General features: G+C 49.1%; 1 protein-coding gene across 2 annotated transcripts in view; it reads right to left on the bottom strand.

Moving 5' to 3' along the window:
- Positions 1 to 4,320: 4,320 nt before the first annotated feature.
- The window catches only part of LOC138786344 (phospholipid-transporting ATPase ID-like), a 123,072-nt gene continuing 106,013 nt past the window's right edge, over positions 4,321 to 21,379 (bottom strand). For both annotated transcript variants that reach the window (XM_069963305.1, XM_069963306.1), the window contains exons 22-28: positions 18,201 to 18,384; positions 13,031 to 13,254; positions 12,711 to 12,794; positions 11,606 to 11,851; positions 10,271 to 10,409; positions 9,944 to 10,074; positions 4,321 to 9,653 (exon numbers count right to left, since the gene is read on the bottom strand). In XM_069963305.1, the coding sequence (XP_069819406.1) occupies positions 9,438 to 9,653; positions 9,944 to 10,074; positions 10,271 to 10,409; positions 11,606 to 11,851; positions 12,711 to 12,794; positions 13,031 to 13,254; positions 18,201 to 18,384 (1,224 nt within the window). In that variant the 3' untranslated portion in view covers positions 4,321 to 9,437. The remainder of the gene's footprint in view (positions 9,654 to 9,943; positions 10,075 to 10,270; positions 10,410 to 11,605; positions 11,852 to 12,710; positions 12,795 to 13,030; positions 13,255 to 18,200; positions 18,385 to 21,379) is intronic.

A 21,379-nucleotide genomic window follows, 5' to 3' on the forward strand; every position in this document is an offset into this window, starting at 1 on the left:
ATCGTATAAGCAGCGTATTTACTGCTGCGATACGCAGCAAATACGCAACAAATACGCAGCAGATTAGATCTAAATAACTGAACACAGCATCAAATCTGCTGCAGATCTGCTGCATATTTGCTGCGTATCTGCTGCGTATACGGTGTGTGTGTGTTTGTACCCTTAAAGGGAATCTGTGAGGTACATACCAGTTACACCACTATAGATCCCAGCATACAGGTGTGGAGGAGATATAAAAGACAGGACCTTTAGTCTAGTGTAAATTTTTATAATAATCCTTTTTATTAACAGCTAAAGTGTCATAGTGACAGCTACAGCGCCATCCTGTATGTCAGTCAGTCACAGCAGAAAGGGGCATGGGGGGGCAAATGGTGCTGCTGCGGTTTGGCTCCGCCTCCCTGACACTTCAGCTAGTAAGGAAAAGGATGAATACAAAAGTTTAAACTGGACCAAAGGCCCTATCTCTTATATCTCCCACACCTGTATGCCAGGATATACAGCTGTGTACCTGGTATTGACCTCACTGATTCACTAACGGCATGTTCATACCTAATGCATTGCGGATTTGATGCTGCTGATTTTAATCGGTACATAACATTAAATCCACAGAAGGTTATGTTATATCTTACTCCCACATATTTAAGGGAGTAGTGAAGCAGAATTCACTGCAGCATGGCAATGCTGTTCGTAATATATTGGAGAGAATATAGTATGTGGGCTGCTTGGGTTCAAGTGCCAGGACTGATTTTAAGTCCCAGTCCGGCCCTGCCCTATAGGATAGGTAACTCGACCCTGCAGGGCAAAAGGTGGTATGGCGAAAAAGGTCGAAACACGGGCACAAGTATTCTTCTTCTTCTCCACTTCTCTGAACTCTCTCTACTCTTCTCAGCAGGGCACCATTCCAGCACTGCTACTCTACTTTCTACCTCCACAGTTCTTGGTGCAGATCTAGTGAAGTCAAGTCTGTATCAGTCACGTCTTATATTGTTCATCTGTATGATCGAAGATTTATCAGTAAAGAAAAGTTTAGTTATTCTATTGGGACTCAGTGTTCATTGTACCAGCACCTACACACCAGCTACACTGTCCTTGGGTCATCTCCCCTTTCTGTGGGCGTCGATACCGACAGTCCGGATGGGTCACATTCACTCTGGGTCACTCCACATTCATGGGTCACTCCACTCTGGTCCACTGTGATAAGTGCCCAAGGGACCCATCACAACCTGGAAGGTCACCGACCATTGGGGAAAAGTATAGCCAGACACAAAATACTAAAAGCAGGTGTGCCTCCATACCTGTGTGCTGTTAGCACTGGCGTCACGACAACCTACCACCTGGCTGAGCTATACTCCACCACTCCACAGTAGTGGAGTCACACCATAGCATCTAGCATGTGACCAGGGCCGTTTCTGCCATGAGGCAAAGTGAGCACTTTTCCTCAGGCGGCAAATTCTCGGGTCCCTGAGGGGGCGGCAGCTGGACCTGTCATTTCAGTGAAGTCAGTCTGACAAGCTCACTTAATGTTGCTGTCTGTGCTCCTGGTGTGTGCTGAGGAATGGCCGCCTCCTTATCTGCACTATGTGCTGTCCCTTCTTCCACCTGTGAGCTTAGAGTAATCAAGTTCAGGACCTGTGTGAGCGGGCTCGGTGTCACACACAGGTCCTGAACCTGATTTATGGTCGGAGGAGGGGAAGCTGTGTCTGCCGTCTCCTGACATGTCAGGACGTTCCTCACTGTACAGCAGAGTGCTGGTGTCCCCCTCACTGACCACGATGCTGCTGCTCCTGTCATCCTCCTCCTGGGCTGGTGCTGCTTTGGAGGCTGCTGGTGAGTTTTCTTAAGGTGCTGAGTGACTGGGAGGGATGGAGTCAGGGAGGTCAGAATAACATGTGAAACTGAGGAGAAGATTTCCTCCTCTGGCACAGCTTACACCCAGGCATGTCCCATAAGCCAGTCTACTTAGTGTATGTTTATACTGGGAAAGTCAGGTTGTGGTCAGATAACAGTGAATGGCGCCATCATTTATTGTAGGTGGTTGTGGGTTATATTGTCATGTTTCAGGAGGGCTCTTATCAGTTTTTAATGGCTCCCATGTAGCATTATGATTTTCTGAGGGCATAATGTGTTTGGCACTAATTTTCTGCGGCACAGTCTTTTTCACTGTAATACTCAGAGGACACAGTATGTGTGTGTGTCACTGTTCAGAGGATGTGTGTAGCGCTATTTTATTCAGAGGGCTCAGAATGTGGCAGCATAATATTTAGGGAGCACAGCAAGTGATGCCAATATATTTAGGGGACATGGTCTATGGCAGTATTCAGGTGGCACAACATAACATTCAGGGGACTAGTTGTGTGTGGCACTATTATAATAAGGGTGCACATTATGTGGCTGCATTGTATTCAGGGGGTACAGCATATGGCAGTATTATATTCAGGGGTCGCAGTGTAGGGCAGTATTATAGTCATTGGGCACAGTGTGTAGCACTACTACATTTACAGGCACAGTGTGTGGCAGTATTATTCATTATATTCTCTCCCTGCACAAAAGGTGCTGTCAGAAGATGAACAAAAGGGGGCGCCATTTAAATTTTCGCCTCAGGCAGCAAAAAGGCCAGAATCGGCCCTGCATGTGACCAGTCACAGCCGCCCACCGCATTGTCTTCTCATAAAATCATGGCATAACACTAGGTGTGATCGGTAGAATCGGGTGGGGGGCGGGTCTATGGGCGGTAACTGATATTGTCATAAGCAGCACGCTCTTCAAGGGAGTTTTCTATTGTAACACATTTGCATTTATAGACTGGACAAGTAAAGATCATGGTAAAATCAATGCCAGTGACATTTATAGAATAAGAAAATCAGGCAGCTCTATCATATGAGACCTATACTATGAAACTAGTAATAAATAATAACTCAAGGTCAGGTCCTAAGGACAGAAAAAAAATCTATAGAAGGTTGAATATCAGAGCACTGCAAAGATATCAATGTCCATAAGGATGTGGATCGGTGTTTGTTGCTGCCACCTAGTGGAAGGTTTCTGTACTTCAGGGAGAGGTTTTTGAAAATCAATGTGAATCTGTGTATCTGGATATCCTTGGACATCATCAGCTGACACAGAGTTATGGGGGATCTGTAGATGACACTGTTATGGGGGATGTGTAGATGACACTGTTAAGGAGGATCTGTAGATGACACTGTTATGGGGGCATGTGTAGACGACACTGCTATAGGTATCCCACTAGGGGTGTTACTGCTATTTACACCCTTCTTAAAAGTCTGCACTTTTGTGGTCTTATTGAAGCCAAAGTATTACTAAAAGATGACCACTAGATGTCGCTGTATCGTATATTGAAGTGTAGAAGCTGCACAGCTGAAGTGTCTTAAAGGGTTATTGTATTTGTATGTACCAGATTCTGTGAACCAGTAGGATCTTTACTGTCTTTTGTCCTATCACCTTTTCCCTTTCTACTCTTCTGTTGCACTCTTTTCACCCAACCACAGCGCACCTTACATGCTGGTTAGGAAGTTAGTCCCTTGGGTAAAGGAGGAGTCTTAGTTGGGCTTCGGTGGAGAAAGTATGCAGCTCAGATAGCTCTCCACCGTGGTTCTATCTGGGCCCTGGCCATCTGCCAGGTCCCCTCTACAGGAAAGTCTTAGTCTTAGTCAGTGCCCCACATGGGTAGGACACAGGACAGTCCCCTCTTACAAACTTCTTTCTTTAAGTGCCTGTACGCTGTGTGGTGCAGTGCTAAACCCTTTAGGAGAGGACTAGCCAACAGATCATCTCAACCCACGCCGAGAACTAGGAGTAACTACAGTGCAGGACAGTATCCAATACAGAGCCAAAGAGCTAGGAACTAATCCAGGTGGAGCAAAGTTACTGGAAAGTCTATGAACTCCATCTCACAGCGTTACCACCTGCACAGCATATACACCGCAACCTTGGGACATTTCCCCTATCTGTAGGTGGCGGGTCCTACTACTATCCGGGAGGGTCATTACACCGCTCTGGCCACCTGTGACCACACTATCCCAAGGGACCCAGCAGCAACCTGACAGGACACCGACCACAGGGGAGAAGGGTACAACCGGCCTTACACCTTAAAAGCAGGCGTGCCATTACATCTGTGTGCCCACCAGGCATTGGCGTCACGTGACAAAACCTTAGGGTCCGGCTGCATCTCAGCCATCCACCACCAGTGGTGTCACACTTCCACCTAGCAAGTGACCGGCCATCCCATGTAGATGACACCGTGCTTCATCTGTAACACTTCTATAAGCCCCCCCTGTATACATCCAGCACAAACCAGATTGAAGCGAGTGTGTAAAGAGTCATTTATTCATCTGTGAAAATAAAAATTGTACAATTGTTACACAGACAGGAAACAAACATGAGACAGGAATACGAGAGAATACAAAAAGGATGAAACGTCTTCCGGAGGTGCCAGGGTCTACATTAGTGCAATGTCTCTAAACCAGAGATGGAGGTGTGACATGACCAGGCGGGATGGGGGGGGGGGGGTGCAAATTTTATGATTTTCGGTGATTTTTGGCAGTGACCATATTTTTATCCCTGAAGTAAGCTGTAAAAACTTTACACATTCTGGAAATAATCGGTCTTATCTCCTATAGCTGAACGCTTCACACACATAATTGGACACCCCCATGTTATGTGATTTGGTTTAGTCCATTTGTTGGTTATGGTGGTCACATAGTCGCTCTTACTGTAGTGTACTAGAATAAGATCCCTGAGCATCTCTTATAGGAATTATAAGGCAGCTAGTATCTATATGACCGCACACCAGTCCCAGGGGCCTTCAGCTCTCAGGTCATGATGGGAGTTGTAGTTTTGCAACAGCCACAGAGCCACAGGTAGGAGAATAACACTATAAAAAGTCTCACCATTGGTTCTTCTGGTCTTTTTAGTGGTATAAATAAGTTACGGTTTATCAGATTTCTGGACTATGTGTTGCCGGACTAATCTAATGCGATGAACCACCGGATATGTGCAACTTCTGCGTGAAGTTATCTGATTAAAACTCTTAAAGGGTTTATCCAGAATTAGAAAAAACATGGCTACTTTCTTCCAGAAACAGCACCACTTTGTGCTCAGTTGGTGGGTGGTATTGCAACTCCGTTACATTTATGTGAATGATAATGCATTGTAATACTACACACAACCTAGGGAAGAACGCAGCTACGTTCTGGTACTCCTGGATAACCCTTTTAAAGGGAATCTGTCACTAGGTATATACTGCCTAAATAAGGACTGCATAAACTAGTGATAGAACAGATGCAGAACAGATCGGTGTATTACTTACATCATTCTGTTCAGCCGTTCTGCTAATATGCAGGAGAATAGGATTCTTGCCACACCCATCCCCCCACCCTACAGTTGCTGATTGACAGTTAACTGCCTATACACAGCATGGATAAATAACTGCCAATCAGCAGATGGTGGGCGGAGTTTTTCTGGTGCTTATGAATATCCAGGACTACTGAGCTCATGCACATAATGGAGAGGACTACTTATTGTCCATGTTATTCAGGAGGATATCTCTAGATCAGCTGCACAGAACAATGTAAGTGATAGATAATACTGTTCAGCTTCCCTGTCACTAGTTTATGCTACCCTGAGATAGGACGCCATAAACCGACTGACAGAGTCTGTTTAAGTACATGCGAGCACCTAGAGGAAACCTAGCGACATATGTAACCATGGAAACAGACAGAACTGTCAGCAGCTCGTTCCTGTGATTACATGAAGTCAGAAATTCATGATATGTAGTTATACACAGCAGCCATAAAGAATATCCCTCATCGACAGATTACCATACTCTATCTTACAAGTAGCTTATCCCTTTGTATCGAAGACCCTAATACCTGTATGGGAGTGGAGTTACCCTTTAAGGGTGACACTTTAGGACTCAACATGTTAAAGTCATAGTTTCGCAAAGTAGTGGTTCCTCCTCAGCTACATCTGAAGTGATGTAAAAGGGGCGGGGCTGTGACAACCTGCTATGTTGAGTCCTAATGGGAACCGCTGCTTGAGGATATGGTGGATCTCTGTGTCTGATCCTAATATAACACTGCTGGGCAGGTAACACTGTGAATAATAAGGAGACTGGGATGAAGTTACCCTTTAAGATTGGGTGAATTGTGTTTATAAGAACTGAAGGCTGGTGTATGAGGCTCTTAATACGGATATCAACAGGACATGATCAGGTATACGGGGTGGCCACCTACCAGGGTGTGTATACTTGTACCTCAAAGAGCTAAAATTAAATGCCCCTCCTCCAGGCTGTGATGTCCTGCTCTGTAGTGATTCTGTCCTTAAGATGGCCGACATGGAGGAGCATGTGACCATTAGAAATGATCGAACAGCGGAAAATCTTAGGTTCTATAGAACTCGAACCTTGTCCAACCTTCCGCATTTGATTCCCGATGCCTTTCCGGTCCGTGGGGAAGGAGGAGACAGACTGGGTACCGCCTATAATTCCGGGATTCAGCCTAGGTAATAGGCTGTATCCTGGAATTTCAGGCGGTACCCTGGCTGTCCTAAGATTTTCCAATGTTTGATTATCTCTAGTGACCATGCCCTGCCCACCAGTGTCACATGCTCCTCCATGTCGGCCATCTTATGGACAGAATCACCACAGAGCAGGGCAGCCCAGCCTGGGGGAGGGGAGTCTGATATTAGCTCTATAAGGTACACAGGGAGCTGCTGTCAGTATATACAGTGAGTAATACTGTACGCTGAATAATTTAACTATAAAGTGGCCAACCCATTTAAATTGTACCTGTTGTGAGGGATGCTGCCGGATCAGTGGCGAATTCCATGCTGCGGGTGGAGGACAGGTCTCCACGACCCCCACTGGTTCAGAATTGTTTGTGAGCATGGAGGCCCGAACCTCCGGACAATGCGGCAGCGGCCCTCATGACAGGTACGTACACTTTAAGGGGGTTATCCAAAAATAGGAAATAGTTGTTGCTTTCTTCCATAAACAGCACCGCCTCCTCTAGTGAGCTGTAATATCACACAGCTCCTTTTATTTTAATAGAACCAAGCTGCAATACTACACAAAACTGAGGTCAAGAGTGGCGCTGTTTCTGTAATTCTGGATAACCCCTTTAAAGGATTATCTACCTCTAAAAAATATTTGATAAGAGAGTCCTGGTCCTCAAAGTGGTTACTCACCCTTGAAAATTTTTTTTATAAAAGCTTTAAAAAATTATCTTCACATGTACGCATGGACACCTTAACCCAGGAATGGGGAACCTTTGGCCTTCCTGCTGTAGCAAAACTACAATTCCCATCATGCCTGGACAGCCTAAGCTTTGGCTTTTAAGGCATGGTGGGAATTGTGGTTTTGCAACAGCGGGAGGGCCGTTGATCCCCTCTTGCAGGTAATACTTGTATCATATAACATCTTATCAAAAGGAAACCATTCCCCAAGACTGATCCCTTAAAAATGCCCCAATTTCTTTAAACTAGAGAGTGCAAGTGAGCTCCATCCAGTCCCCACAGAAGTGATGAACAGCCAATCGCCCAGCCCAAGAGGTGTCACATGACACTTTCCTGCAGAAAGTAGGGCGGGGCTTACTCGTTTTGGTTCCTAGCTGGCCCTTTAAGAGGCGGGTCATAGTTTAACCTTTTTCTTTGGTCATTGTAGAACATTTTTTATGAATTAAAGGTGAAGGGGGCAGGGGGAACATAATAACCAGGAAATACTTACCTCTCCATGTGCCCAGGAACCGCCACGCCACCAACTTCAGGACCTCCACTGAGTTGTGATGATGTCATGACGTGGTGAAGAATGCCGACCCAGCTGATGGACAGCCTGCTCAGCTGATCAGTGACTGCAGAGGTGTCCCACCCCACTCACTGGATGGCCAAGAATATCCTGGAGCCCAGCGGGGGTTCCAGAGCGGCGATCCAGTGCTGGATAGGCACGGGGAGAGGGGAGTGGTGATGGTTATTTCCCTCTCGGCCCCCCCCCCCCATATCCCTGCTGCTTCAAAAAAATTTTACACAAGTGTAAAGGGAAAATTTAGCAGTTTTCATACTTTATTTTATATCATACGTCATGGTGCTTGTTCCAGTAATAGAAATGAGCTTTTATCATCTGCGGACCGTGCAACCTGGGCGGGGCTTCATGGCCGAAGCGCCACTTAGCCCCGCCCACATCCCCACCGTAGGCCCCCCCTGTGCGCATAGGTATGGGCCGACCTAGAGGGGGTGGGGTCTAGAACCTGGCAATGGCCTTTGAGGGGCGGGGCCTATGTGTTGATGACATCACTGGGCGGGGACTAAGGTGGCAGTGTGGGCGGGGCTAAGTGGCATTTGAAGCCCTGCACAGGTAGCACAGTCTACAGATGATAAAAGATCACTTTTTACTGGAACAAGCATCATGAGGTATGATATAAAATAAGGTATGAAAACTGCAAAATTTACCTTTAACACCTGTGTAGAGAAGTCATAATGCCAAAAGGGGGTGACAGGGTCACTTTAAAGGGGTTCTCTAGCATTAGTAAAACATGGCCGCTTCCTTCTAAAGACGGCCCCACTCGTGTCTCCAGTTTGGGTGCAGGTTTTGCAGCTCAGTTCCATTAAAGTGAATGGAGCTTAATCATAAACCACACCTGAACTGGAGTTGTGATGTTTTTGGAAGGAAGCGGCCATGTTTTTCTAATCCTGGATAACCCCTTTAAGACTGGAGTACTCCTTTCAAGGTCTGAGTAAGCTCCACTTACAGGAGAGCAGAGAAGCCCACGATCACTTTAGCGTTGCTCCCTCCCACCGCGTTTCCTGCTAATTTACATAATTAAATACAGGCACAAAAACATGAGGCTTCAATTACAGTCAAGCCAAAGGAACGTTGGTCTTAACGTCCGCAAGCACATCTCTATGGATACCACGGCTTGTAAATAATAGGGGGGGGGGGGGTCGGAGGCAACATCTAATCCTAATCCTGCCAGGAATTTACAAATCCTTACAAAAATAATAACACAAAAATATATTTAAAAAAAAAAATTAACGGTTCGATAAAAATGATGGACATTCTCAGATTCGTCTAAAATTAGACGGTTTTCTGTAAAACGAAAAAAAGGCCACGAAGGAGGTCAAGTGCAATGGTGAATGTCTGAAATTTACAAAAATAGGCTTTGGTGTCCTTTGGCCCGGTGAGATTTGGCACCGACGCTTGGAAATGTTACATTTCAATAATTCCGATCTTTGGTAAACAGCGGCTGTCTGTAGAAAATCCCAGATCCAAGATGGCCGCCACATGATGTAAACATGGAGGCCACTGGCACACGTGGCTTCTTATCACCCACACGTAGGTCGGTGACAGAATAAGTCGGGAGCCAGCCTTCATCTTTAGTCCCATCCTGTCTCGGGATGCGGTGACATTTACAGCCAGGGATCGGCGCTGTTCAGTTTAAGTTCCGACTCCTCTCGTTGGGGGAAAACTTCCCCGTTTGGTGAAAAGGGATCTTGGAGCGGAAGGTTTTGCCTGAGGTGATGAGGTCTCCGTAACCCTGTGTGTGCGAGAAGGCGTAACCAGAGCGGCGGGAGCTGGTGCGCCGGATCCGGGCTTTACGAGGTGGCGGAACTGGACGCTTTTTGGCCTCCCTGATCTTCTTCTGAATCTGGAGGAACAATAAATCATTGTTATAAATATACTGAAACCAAAGGAAATCAATTAACCTATCTATACTCTCCAATCTATCATCAATCTGATTGGTTGCTAGGAGCAACTGAGCCAGTTTCATTTTACACCATGTTTGATAAATCTCCCCCAATGTGTCTGACAAACTACAGCCAGAAGCCCCAGCCCTAGCATGTGTGTGCTGGGATCTGTAGTCCTACCATAAGCAATGTGGGCTTCCCTGGCTCATACAGACACAGAGCTAAACAAGTGCTGGCGGCGGCTTCTTACCCGGTCACTGAAGGTAGGTCGGAGCTGTGAGCGCAGGAATCTGTAGGCCACCACCGGCAGGACGCACAGCACCACTGTTAGAAAGATGGCCAGCCAGATGCTGGGCTGATTCAGGGAATTCCGAGCCGTCCCTGGAGGAGAGGAAAACATGGCTGATCATACCGATCTGGAATACAAGGCTGCTGGAATAGTTCTACTGAGTTAGTCTGCCTGCCACTGGATATGGCACATAACTGCTCTGTGTCAGATCTGTAATATGGGGACCACAATGTTTAGGAGATGGTCAAGTACATAGAAGTCCACAGGAGAGCTGCAGGGATCACTCACCGATGAAGGGGAAGGAGCCGGTGAAGATGAGGTACATGCCGTCACTGTACATGGTGAAACTGATGGCAAAGTACACGGCCAGGCTGCCCCAGATGAAGAACTGGTTTACTGCCGTCCAGTAAGCTGTGTCCAGCCCAATCTAGGGGGAGAGAGAATTAGGGCAGTGTATGATACACTGACACTTGGGGTACAGGATAATGACACTTGGGGTACAGGATAATGATACACTGACACTTGGGGTACAGGATAATGACACTTGGGGTGCAGGATAATGATACACTGACACTTGGGGTACAGGATAATGATACACTGACACTTGGGGTACAGGATAATGACACTTGGGGTACAGGATAATGACACTTGGGGTACAGGATAATGATACACTGACACTTGGGGTACAGGATAATGACACTTGGGGTGCAGGATAATGATACACTGACACTTGGGGTACAGGATAATGATACACTGACACTTGGGGTACAGGATAATGACACTTGGGGTACAGGATAATGACACTTGGGGTACAGGATAATGATACACTGACACTTGGGGTACAGGATAATGACACACTGATACTTGGGGTACAGGATAATGACAAACTGATACTTGGGGTACAGGATAATGACACACTGATACTTGGGGTACAGGATAATGATACACTGACACTTGGGGTACAGGATAATGACACTTGGGGTACAGGATAATGACACTTGGGGTAAAATATACTGACACACTGACACTTGGGGTACAGGATGATGACACTTGGGGTACAGGATGATGACACTTGGGGTACAGGATAATGACACACTGACACTTGGGGTACAGGATAATGACACTTGGGTACAGGATGATGACACTTGGGGTACAGGATAATGACACTTGGGGTAAAATATACTGACATACTGACACTTGGGGTACAGGATAATGACACTTAGGGGAAAAGGATAAGGACACACTGACACTTGGGGTACAGGATGATGACACTTGGGGTACAGGATAATGACACACTGACACTTGGAGTACAGGATAATGACACTTGGGGTACAGGATAATGACACTTAAGGTACAAGATACTGACACTTGGGGTACAGGATAAAGACACTTGGGGTGCAGTATAATGACACTTGGGGTACAAGATACTGACACTTGGGGTACAAGATACTGACACTGACACTTGGGGTACAGGATAATGACACTTGGGGTACAGGACAATGACACTTGGGGTACAGGACACTGACACTTGGGGTACAGGATAGTGACACACTGACATTTGGGGTACAGGACACTGACAGATTAACCCTTGCAGTGACAGGACAGATAAAGCTGAGGACTCACCTGTGCAGATACCACGAGCAGCAGGCAGGTCTGAGCCATCAAGGCAAAGGACTGGTAGTCAGATATAGCTTTGCCGTCATCTCTCACAGTGTCGTATAGGGCTCCATAAGGCACAAAGAACAGAACGAGGGAGCTGTAGATACCATGGGTCATACACTTCAAGAACTCCTTTTTATTAAAGTAGCGATTCATCTGTCCAGGCTCATACAGCTGCGGATACTCCATGCTCCAGCGGTCGTCCACATCCTGGAAACACAATACTGCGTTATACACCAGTCAATGAGACACCATTCAGAGATCTGGGAAAACTGGGTCTCAAGCCCAGAGGGGGGCATGATGGACAGCGCCCAACTATCACAGACTATGGCCCCGTTCCCACTGAGCAAAGCTAGCGGAATTCCGCGACGGAATTGTCCGCCGCGGAATGCCGTTAGCCTCCCGCTGATAATGGGACTCTATGGGAGGCGCGCGCTCCTGCCCTGTCCGCGCTGAAGAATGAACATGTTCATTCTTCAGCGCGTATAGAGCAGCAGCGCGCGCCTCCCATAGAGTCCCATTATGAGCGGGAGGCTAACGGCATTCCGCGGCGGACAATTCCGTCGCGGAATTCCGCTAGCTTTGCTCAGTGGGAACGGGGCCTAATGTACTAGTTAAAGGGGTTGTTTACAAAAAAAAAATCTTTTAAATCAACTGGTGCCAGAAAGTTATATGGATTTCTAATTTACTTCTACTAAAAAAAATCTCCATTCTTCCAGCTGCTGTATGTCCTGCAGGAAGTGGTGTATCCTTTCCAGTCTGGAGAGCAGGAGAGGGTTTCCATGGGGATTTGCTGCTGCTCTGGACAGTTGCTGATATGGACAGAGGTGGCAGCAGAGAGCACTGTGTCAGACTGGAAAGAATACACCACTTCCTGCAGGACATGTAGCAGCTGATAAGTACTGGAAAAGTGGAAGAGATTTTTTAATAGAATTAAGTTATAAATCTCTGGCATTTGCTGGGACCAGTTGATTTGGAAGGAAAAAAATTGGGGGTGAACTACCGCTTTAACCCTTTGGATGGGGGAGAGAATAATTTAATACATTATAGTTTCCATTAGTAAACATACCTGATCAAACAGACTCATCCCCAGCACTGGCAGTGAGGTGTAGACCAGATTGTACAAAGTGATGAACCATTCGTCATATACAGTCTGTAATAAAACAGTTCAGAATGACTAAGATGCAATACAGTATAATGGACACTAGATGGCAGCACTCAACCACTGTTGGAGCAGCATTCTCCTCATCTACATAGATGTTAGTGGTGGGATTATGTGTGATGGTGCGTAATCTGCAGTACCATCGTGTATAGGGAAGACTATTACATTAGGTCCTAGTACTGATCCCAGTTTACAACCCAACTCTCTGTAGGTTCCTGTCTTCTCACCTGAGCAGAGAAGCCGCAGAAGAATCCATACCAGAAATGAACCAATGTGAAGGTAAAATTCTTGTAGAAGAAGTATCTCAGGAACTGACACATACGGATATAGGACCAGCGACCGTGAACCAGGAGGAGGCGCTGCAGGTAGCGAAACTGGGCGAAGGAGAAGTCGCTGGACAGCACGGCTTGCATCCCCTCCTGTCCGCTGATCCCCACCCCGATGTGGGCCGCTGGGGATAGAAGGAGAAGGATTATCTATGTGGTCAATTTATATAACTATGCATATACAAGGCAGGGTCCTCTGCTCACAATTCAGGTGTTTTATACAAAGTCTTGGTTAACTCAGGGAAAGACATAACCTATGGGTAGCCACCTTTGTGCTGATACAGTCCAGTATCTTCCATTATAACCATAAATTAGCGACTGCCGATACAGCACCAAGGACTGGGATCTTACCAGGGTGCAGGGGCATGTGTGGCCATCAGATATCACATCTCCAGCCACCCCTCTAGGGAGAATGGAGTAACAAACTACTAGACACCAGGGAATGGCGTAACAGCCCACTAGACACCAGGGAATGGAGTAACAGACTACTAGACACCACTAGGCCTTTATTGTGGTGTCCCACCACTGGTGTCACGCTCTTCCCCCGCGGCTCCCGGATCGGGTTGCAGCGTCCAGCCGGGGGCCCCAGGAGGATATGCGGCAGCCTGGGGACGAATCCCGAACAGGCTGCCTGAGGTGACCCGGCGGAGAGGAGATGCGGCGATGGCAGGCTGATGTCCCCGCAGGCGGCCGGACCAGCAGGGCCTCAGAGACAGTGAGTTGCAAGGGGGTAGTGGTGCTACCCCGCCCGCGGCTCCTGCAGTAGATTGTGGACCAGGATATGGGGCGCCCCCCATGTCCACCTGCCGCTGCTTCTCCCCGGTCTCCCCTACGGCTGACGCTGCTTCTCTCCGGTCAATCAGTGGTTTGTAGACCGGGAGATGGGGCCCCAATCGTCCTACGGTTGACGCTGCTGCCTGTGGAAGTGGGGTTCCCCATCTCCCGGTCCACAATCCACTGCAGCAGAAGCCCCCAGCGCACCACTACATCATCACCTCTCTCCCCCCTCCACCTCCTCTCTACCCCCATCATCACCTCTCTCCCCCCTCCACCTCCTCTCTACCCCCATCATCACCTCTCTACCCCCATAATCACCTCTCTCCCCCCTCCACCTCTTTTCCCTCCATAATCACCTCTCTCCCCCTCCACCTCCTTTCTACCCTCATCATCACCTCTCTCCCCCCTCCACCTTCTCTCTACCCCCATCATCACCTCTCTACCCCCATCATCATCTATGAACCCCCATCATCACCTCTGTACCCCCATAATCACCTCTCTCCCCCTCCACCTCCTCTCTACCCCCATCATCACCTCTCTCCCCCCTCCACCTCTTTTCCCTCCATAATCACCTCTCTCCCCCTCCACCTCCTTTCTACCCTCATCATCACCTCTCTCCCCCCTCCACCTTCTCTCTACCCCCATCATCACCTCTCTACCCCCATCATCACCTATGAACCCCCATCATCACCTCTGTACCCCCATAATCACCTCTCTCCCCCTCCACCTCCTCTCTACCCCCATCATCACCTCTCTACCCCCATAATCACCTCTCTACCCCCTCCACCTCCTCTGTACCCCCATCATCACCTCTCTACCCCCATCATCACCTCTCTACCCCCATCATCACCTCTCTACCCCCATCATCACCTCTGTACCCCCATAATCACCTCTCTCCCCCCTCCACCTCCTCTCTACCCTCATCATCACCTCTGTACCCCCTCCACCTCCTCTCTACCCCCATCATCACCTCTCTACCCCCATCATCACCTCTCTACCCCATCTTAACCTCTGTACCCCCATCAGCACCTCTCTCCCCCCTCCACCTCCTCTGTACCCCCATCATCACCTCTTACCCCCCCTCCACCTCCTCTCTACCCCCATCATCACCTCTCTACCCCCATCATCACCTCTGTCCCCCCTCCACTTCCTCTCTACCCCCATTATTACCTCTGTACCCCCATCATCACCTCTCTACCCCCATCATCACCTCCCTACCCCCATCATCTCCTCTGTACCCCATCATCTCCTCTGTACCCCCATCATCTCCTCTGTACCCCCTCCACCTCCTCCCTACCCCCACCACCTCCTCTCACCCCTCATCACCCATCACCTTCTCTCACCCCCATCACCGCTCTCCTCCTCTGTCCTCCTCTCTCCCCTGTCTTCCTCTCCCCCCTTCACCTCCTCTCTCTTCCTCTCCTTTCTTCACCTCCTCTCTCCCCTGTCTTCCTCTCCCCCATCACCTCCTCTCTCCCCCGTCTTCCTCTCCCCCATCACCTCCTCTCTCCCCTGTCTTCCTCTCCCCATCACCTCCTCTCTCCCCTGTCTTCCTCTTCCCCATCACCTCCTCTCTCCCCTGTCTTCCTCTCCCCCATTCACCTCGTCTCTCTTCCTCTCTCCCCTTCACCTCCTCTCTCTTTCTCTCCCTTCTTCACCTCCTCTCTCTTCCTCTCCCCTCTTCGCCTCCTCTCTCTTCCTCTCCCATTTCACCTCCTCTCTCTTCCTCTCCCCCCTTCACCTTCTCTCTCTTCCACTCCCCCTTCACCTCCTCTATCCTCCTCTTTCCTTCTTTTCCCCCTCAGACCTTACTCTCCCCTTAATCTCCTTGTGGCTCAGAGGCTGGAGAAGAGAGGAAGACCCCTCCCCCCCATGGGCGGATAACGTGAGTATGAATTTTTTTTGTTTGTTGGGGCAGGAGGGGGAGGGTGTAGAATGGTGGGCATTACTATGGGGGCAGGGCAGGAGGCATTATTACTATATGGAGGGTCATGGAAGGGGATATTATTTTTAATGAGGGATCCTAAATACAGGGATAACCCACACACCTACTCACTTTACAGCGCATTACACCAAACAGCGGAATTATTACTGTATGGGAGCCTATAGGTAGGAAAAAGGGAGGGAAGTTAAAGGAAAACTGTGATGCCTAAGATGTTTGGCAGGTTCTCTGGCAAGAGGTAAATTGTAGCTGCAAGAAATCATCATGGTGGTCTGGGCCAGATGGAGAGGAAAAGGAAAAGTGATATATGGCTACATGGGGAGGTATCTGGCTATAGAAGGAGGTATCAACTACATGGGGAGATGTCTGGCTGCAAGGGGGTAGGTATCTGGCTACATAGGGGAGGTATCTGACTACATAGGGGGAGGTATCTGACTACATGGGGAGATATCTGACTACATGGGGGAGGTATCTGGCTACATGGGGGAGGTGTCTGACTACATGGGGAGATATCTGACTACATGGGGAGGTATCTGACTACGTAGGGGGAGGTATCTGACTACATGGGGGAGGTATCTGGCTACATGGGGGAGGTGTCTGACTACATGGGGAGATATCTGACTACATGGGGAGGTATCTGACTACATGGGGGGAGATATCTGGCTACATGGGGGAGAGATATCTGGCTACATGGGGGAGAGGTATCTGGCTACATGGGGGAGAGGTATCTGGCTACATGGGGGAGAGGTATCTGGCTACATGGGGGAGGTATCTGGCTACATGGGGGAGGTATCTGACTACATTGCAGAGGTATCTGGCTACATAGGGAGGTATCTGACTACATGGGAGGAAGTATTTGGCTACATGGGGGAGGTATCTGACTACATGGGGAGGAGGTATCTGGCTACATGGGGGGATATCTTGCTACATATAAGGGGTATCTGGCTACATAGGGAAAATATCTGGCTACATAGAAGAAGGCCTCTTGACTACATGGGGGAGGTATCTGACTACATGGGGGAGATATCTGGCTACATAGAAGAAGGCCTCTTGACTACATGGGGGGAGGTATCTGGCTCCAGGGGGACATATCCATCTCTGTGGGATATATCCCACCTGCTTCTCTGGCACCCGGTTTACTGACGGCCTGCTCAGCCAATCAGTGCACAGTCCCACCGTAGCCACTGATTGGATGAGTGGGCTGTCAGTGAGCTGGGAGCCAGAGAAGCAGGTGGGAGTACAGGGAGGTAAGTATGATCTGTTAAGGGCCGGCAGCTAATTAGGTAAATAGGCAGCGGCTACATTCTCGCAGCAGATTGAAAATCCTCTGTGAGAATGCAGAGCCATAGGCCATAACAGTACAGAGTATCGCAGTGGATTTTGCTGTGAAACGTACATGTAAATCTACCCTGGGCAATGTTATTAATGGATGGCATCGTTGGGGGTACTCGGCTGGAGCATCTTGTCGCATGGGGGTACTTGGCCTGAAAAGGTTGAGAAACACTGCTCTAGTGTATCAAGATTTATCTATTCTGACTATAGCCTGACTATAAAACTGTTATTTTTTTATACTACCGGGACTCTTCTATCCGCACCGGCACCTATACACACAACCACACACCTTGGGTTATTTCTCCCCCTTCTGTGGGTGGTGGTACAGACGGTCCGGGTGAGTCAGTTTCCACTCAAGACTGCCGTAACAAGAGCCAAAGGGACCCATCACAACCCGGCAGGTCACCGACCATTTGGGGAACACTACCGGCCATATACAAAGCAGGTCCCAACATTACACCTGTGTGCTGGACTAGCACTGGCGTGACGACAATCACCATCACTGGCCGTACACCACAGAATCGGCGTCACTTGCTATCTCCACTACTGGCCGATAACCACATTATGACCTAATAGGACATATAAAAAAGTTTTTTCACTTTTCTGCTATCCTGTTAGTAGGAGGCATGATGGGTAGTCAGACCATGTCGATCACTTTACAGACAAGCTCAGCTTTTCTCAGCACATTTGGTTTCATTTGCCTTTTTTGCCCACGGTGGAAACATTTATGTCAGTCAGTAAAAATATTTTCCTTTTCCATTTCATAAGTTTTTTTCCCCTTTAGAATTTGGAAAGTCTGACCGCCGTCCGAGCATCCGATTACATCTCCGGCCGACAGCGTTCCCCTCCCATTGGCCGTGTATAGGACATGAGCGGAGGATAATCTCCTCCAGATGTAGCTTCATCCTCATTTACTGGGCAGGAAACAATTACTCAGGAATAGCACAGTACATTATATCATAGGTCTATTATACTTGTATAATCGTCCCGGGCCCCCTCCCAGCATGCACCATGACTTACTCTTGATCATACTGACGTCATTAGCTCCGTCTCCTATGGCCAATGTCACCGCTTTCTTGTACTTCTTCACCAGTTGCACCACCTGCGCCTTCTGGAGAGGCGTCACCCGACAACATATGACCGCCTGACACATGCACGCCGTCCTCAGGAGCTCCACCTCCATACTCTCCTCCAGAGCGTAAGCCTGTGGGACCAGTCAACAAAGCTCAGGTAAACCATCAAAGTGCTCAACCTCATTCTACATAGAATATTTAGAAACTTTCTCAGCACTTTTCTATGGTCACATTATGTCCTATTCTTCACTTTCACCCAGAGCTGCATTCATAATTCTGCAGGTTTCCTAAGGACTGCAGTGACTTCAACTAAAGAGCATGTTTTGCTGCAAAGCATTGTGGGAGATGTTGTGTCTTCTCACTTCTATTAAAAAAAATCTCCAGTCTTCCAGTACTTATCAGGTGCAGTATGTCCTGCAGGAAGTGGTGTATTCTTTTCAGTCTGGAGAGTAGTGGAAAGGATTTCTATGGGGATTTGCTGCTGCTCTGGACAGTTCCTGACATGGACAGCGGTGGCAGCAGAGAGCACTGTGTCAGACTGGAAAGAATACACCACTTCCTGCAGGACATACAGCAGCTGATAAGTACTAAAAGACTGAAGTAGTATGTTGTAGTATGTTGGAAAGTAATGTGTTAACGTGCTGGCTGCAAAATGTTACAATATTATGTACATCTGTCTGGTTGCCAGGCCCGGACTGGTAATCTGGCAAGGCGGGCAAATGCCCGCTGGGCTGGCCAGATTACCAGTCCGTGGGCCGCATAATAAAAAAAAAAAAAAAACACCGCTGCGGCCCGCTCCTGCCACCGCAGCCTGCTTCTCCCGGCCCGCTCCTGACGTGCTCCTCCAGCGGGCCAGCCGGGCCGAGGTGTGCGGGCAGTAGTGGGGGGAGGGGGCTGCGGTGGTGTGTCTCTGCCCCGCCTGATCCCCCCCGAAGTGCTGAGAGCCGCAGACGTGCCGCGCACAGGCACGTCTGCAGCCACCTCCACCAGGCCCCCAGCGGTGACGTCACTTCCCTGACGCGCCGCTGAGGACCTGGAGGAAAGAGAAGAGAGGGGCTGCTGGCACCGCCGTCGTGGACCGAAGATGAGGAGGACGAAGCTGCTGGGGAGCGAGGTGAGGTGAGAATGTTTTTTGTTTTGTTTTGTTTTGTTTTTTAACCCCCTTCACATGTGGCCACACAGGAAGGGCATACAGGGGGGCTATTCTATATGGGAGGGGGATGCAGGGGGGCTATTCTATATGGGAGGGGGATGCAGGGGGGCTATTCTATATTGGAGGGGGGTGCAGGGGGGCTATTCTGTATAGGAGGGGGGTGCAGGGGGCTATTCTATATAGGAGGGGGATGCAGGGGGGCTATTCTATATGGGAGGGGGATGCAGGGGGGCTATTCTATATGGGAGGGGGATGCAGGGGGGCTATTCTATATTGGAGGGGGGTGCAGGGGGCTATTCTATATGGGAGGGGGATGCAGGGGGCTATTCTATATAGGAGGGGGGTGCAGGGGGCTATTCTATATGGGAGGGGGATGCAGGGGGGGGCTATTCTATATGGGAGGGGGATGCAGGGGGCTATTCTATATGGGAGGGGGATGCAGGGGGGCTATTCTATATGGGAGGGGGATGCAGGGGGCTATTCTATATGGGAGGGGGTGCAGGGGGCTATTCTATATGGGGGTGCAGGGGGCTATTCTATATGGGAGGGGGATGCAGGGGGGCTATTCTATATGGGAGGGGGATGCAGGGGGCTATTCTATGTGGGAGGGGGATGCAGGGGGCTATTCTATATGGGAGGGGGTGCAGGGGGCTATTCTATATGGGGATGCAGGGGGCTATTCTATATTGGAGGTGGATGCAGGGGGCTATTCTATATTGGAGGTGGATGCAGGGGGCTATTCTATATGGGGATGCAGGGGGGCTATTCTATATGGGAGGGGGATGCAGGGGGGCTATTCTATATTGGAGGTGGATGCAGGGGGCTATTCTATATGGGGGTGCAGGGGGGCTATTCTATATGGGAGGGGGATGCAGGGGGCTATTCTATATGGGGGTGCAGGGGGGCTATTCTATATGAGAGGGGGATGCAGGGGGGCTATTCTATATAGGAGGGGATGCAGGGGGCTATTCTATATGGGAGGGGGTGCAGGGGGCTATTCTATATGGGAGGGGGATGCAGGGGGCTATTCTATATATGAGGGGGATGCAGGGGGGCTATTCTATATGGGAGGGGGATGCAGGGGGCTATTCTATATGGGAGGGGGATGCAGGGGGCTATTCTATATATGAGGGGGATGCAGGGGGGCTATTCTATATAGGAGGGGATGCAGGGGGCTATTCTATATAGGAGGGGATGCAGGGGGCTATTCTATATGGGAGGGGGTGCAGGGGGCTATTCTATATGGGAGGGGGTGCAGGGGGCTATTCTATATGGGAGGGGGATGCAGGGGGCTATTCTATATATGAGGGGGATGCAGGGGGGCTATTCTATATAGGAGGTTGATGCAGGGGGCTATTCTATATGGGAGGGGGGGTGCAGGGGGCTATTCTATATGGGGGTGCAGGGGGGCTATTCTATATGGGGGTGCAGGGGGGCTATTCTATATGGGAGGGGGATGCAGGGGGGCTATTCTATATGGGGGGTGCAGGGTGGGCTATTCTATATGGGGGGATGCAAAGGGAGGCTATTCTATATGGGAGGGGGATGCAGGGGGGCTATTCTATATGGGGGGATGCAGGGGGGGGCAATTCTATATGGGGGAATGTACAGGGGGGCTATTTTATATGGGGGGATGTGCAGCAGGAGGGTTATTCTATATGGAAGGATGTACAGCAGGGGGTCTATTCTATATGGGGGGATGTGCAGCGGGGGGCTATTCTATTTGGGGGGATGTATAGATGAGGATGTTGCTGGAGCATGAAGCCTAAAATGTCTGTCTGGCAGATCCCGTGGAGATAAGTCATGGCCAGAGAAGCCTTTATGATGGCCGGAGCCAGATGAAGAAGAAAAGGAAAAGTGGACGTCTCGTCATGCAGAGAAGAAGCCTACTGTGAGTGACAGGATGTAACTGCACTATGATCACTTATAAGGTCTGCAGAACCTTTATGGTGCGTTCACACCTACAGGATCTG

The sequence above is a fragment of the Dendropsophus ebraccatus genome, chromosome 3, assembly GCF_027789765.1.
Source record: "Dendropsophus ebraccatus isolate aDenEbr1 chromosome 3, aDenEbr1.pat, whole genome shotgun sequence".
NCBI lineage: Eukaryota > Metazoa > Chordata > Amphibia > Anura > Hylidae > Dendropsophus > Dendropsophus ebraccatus.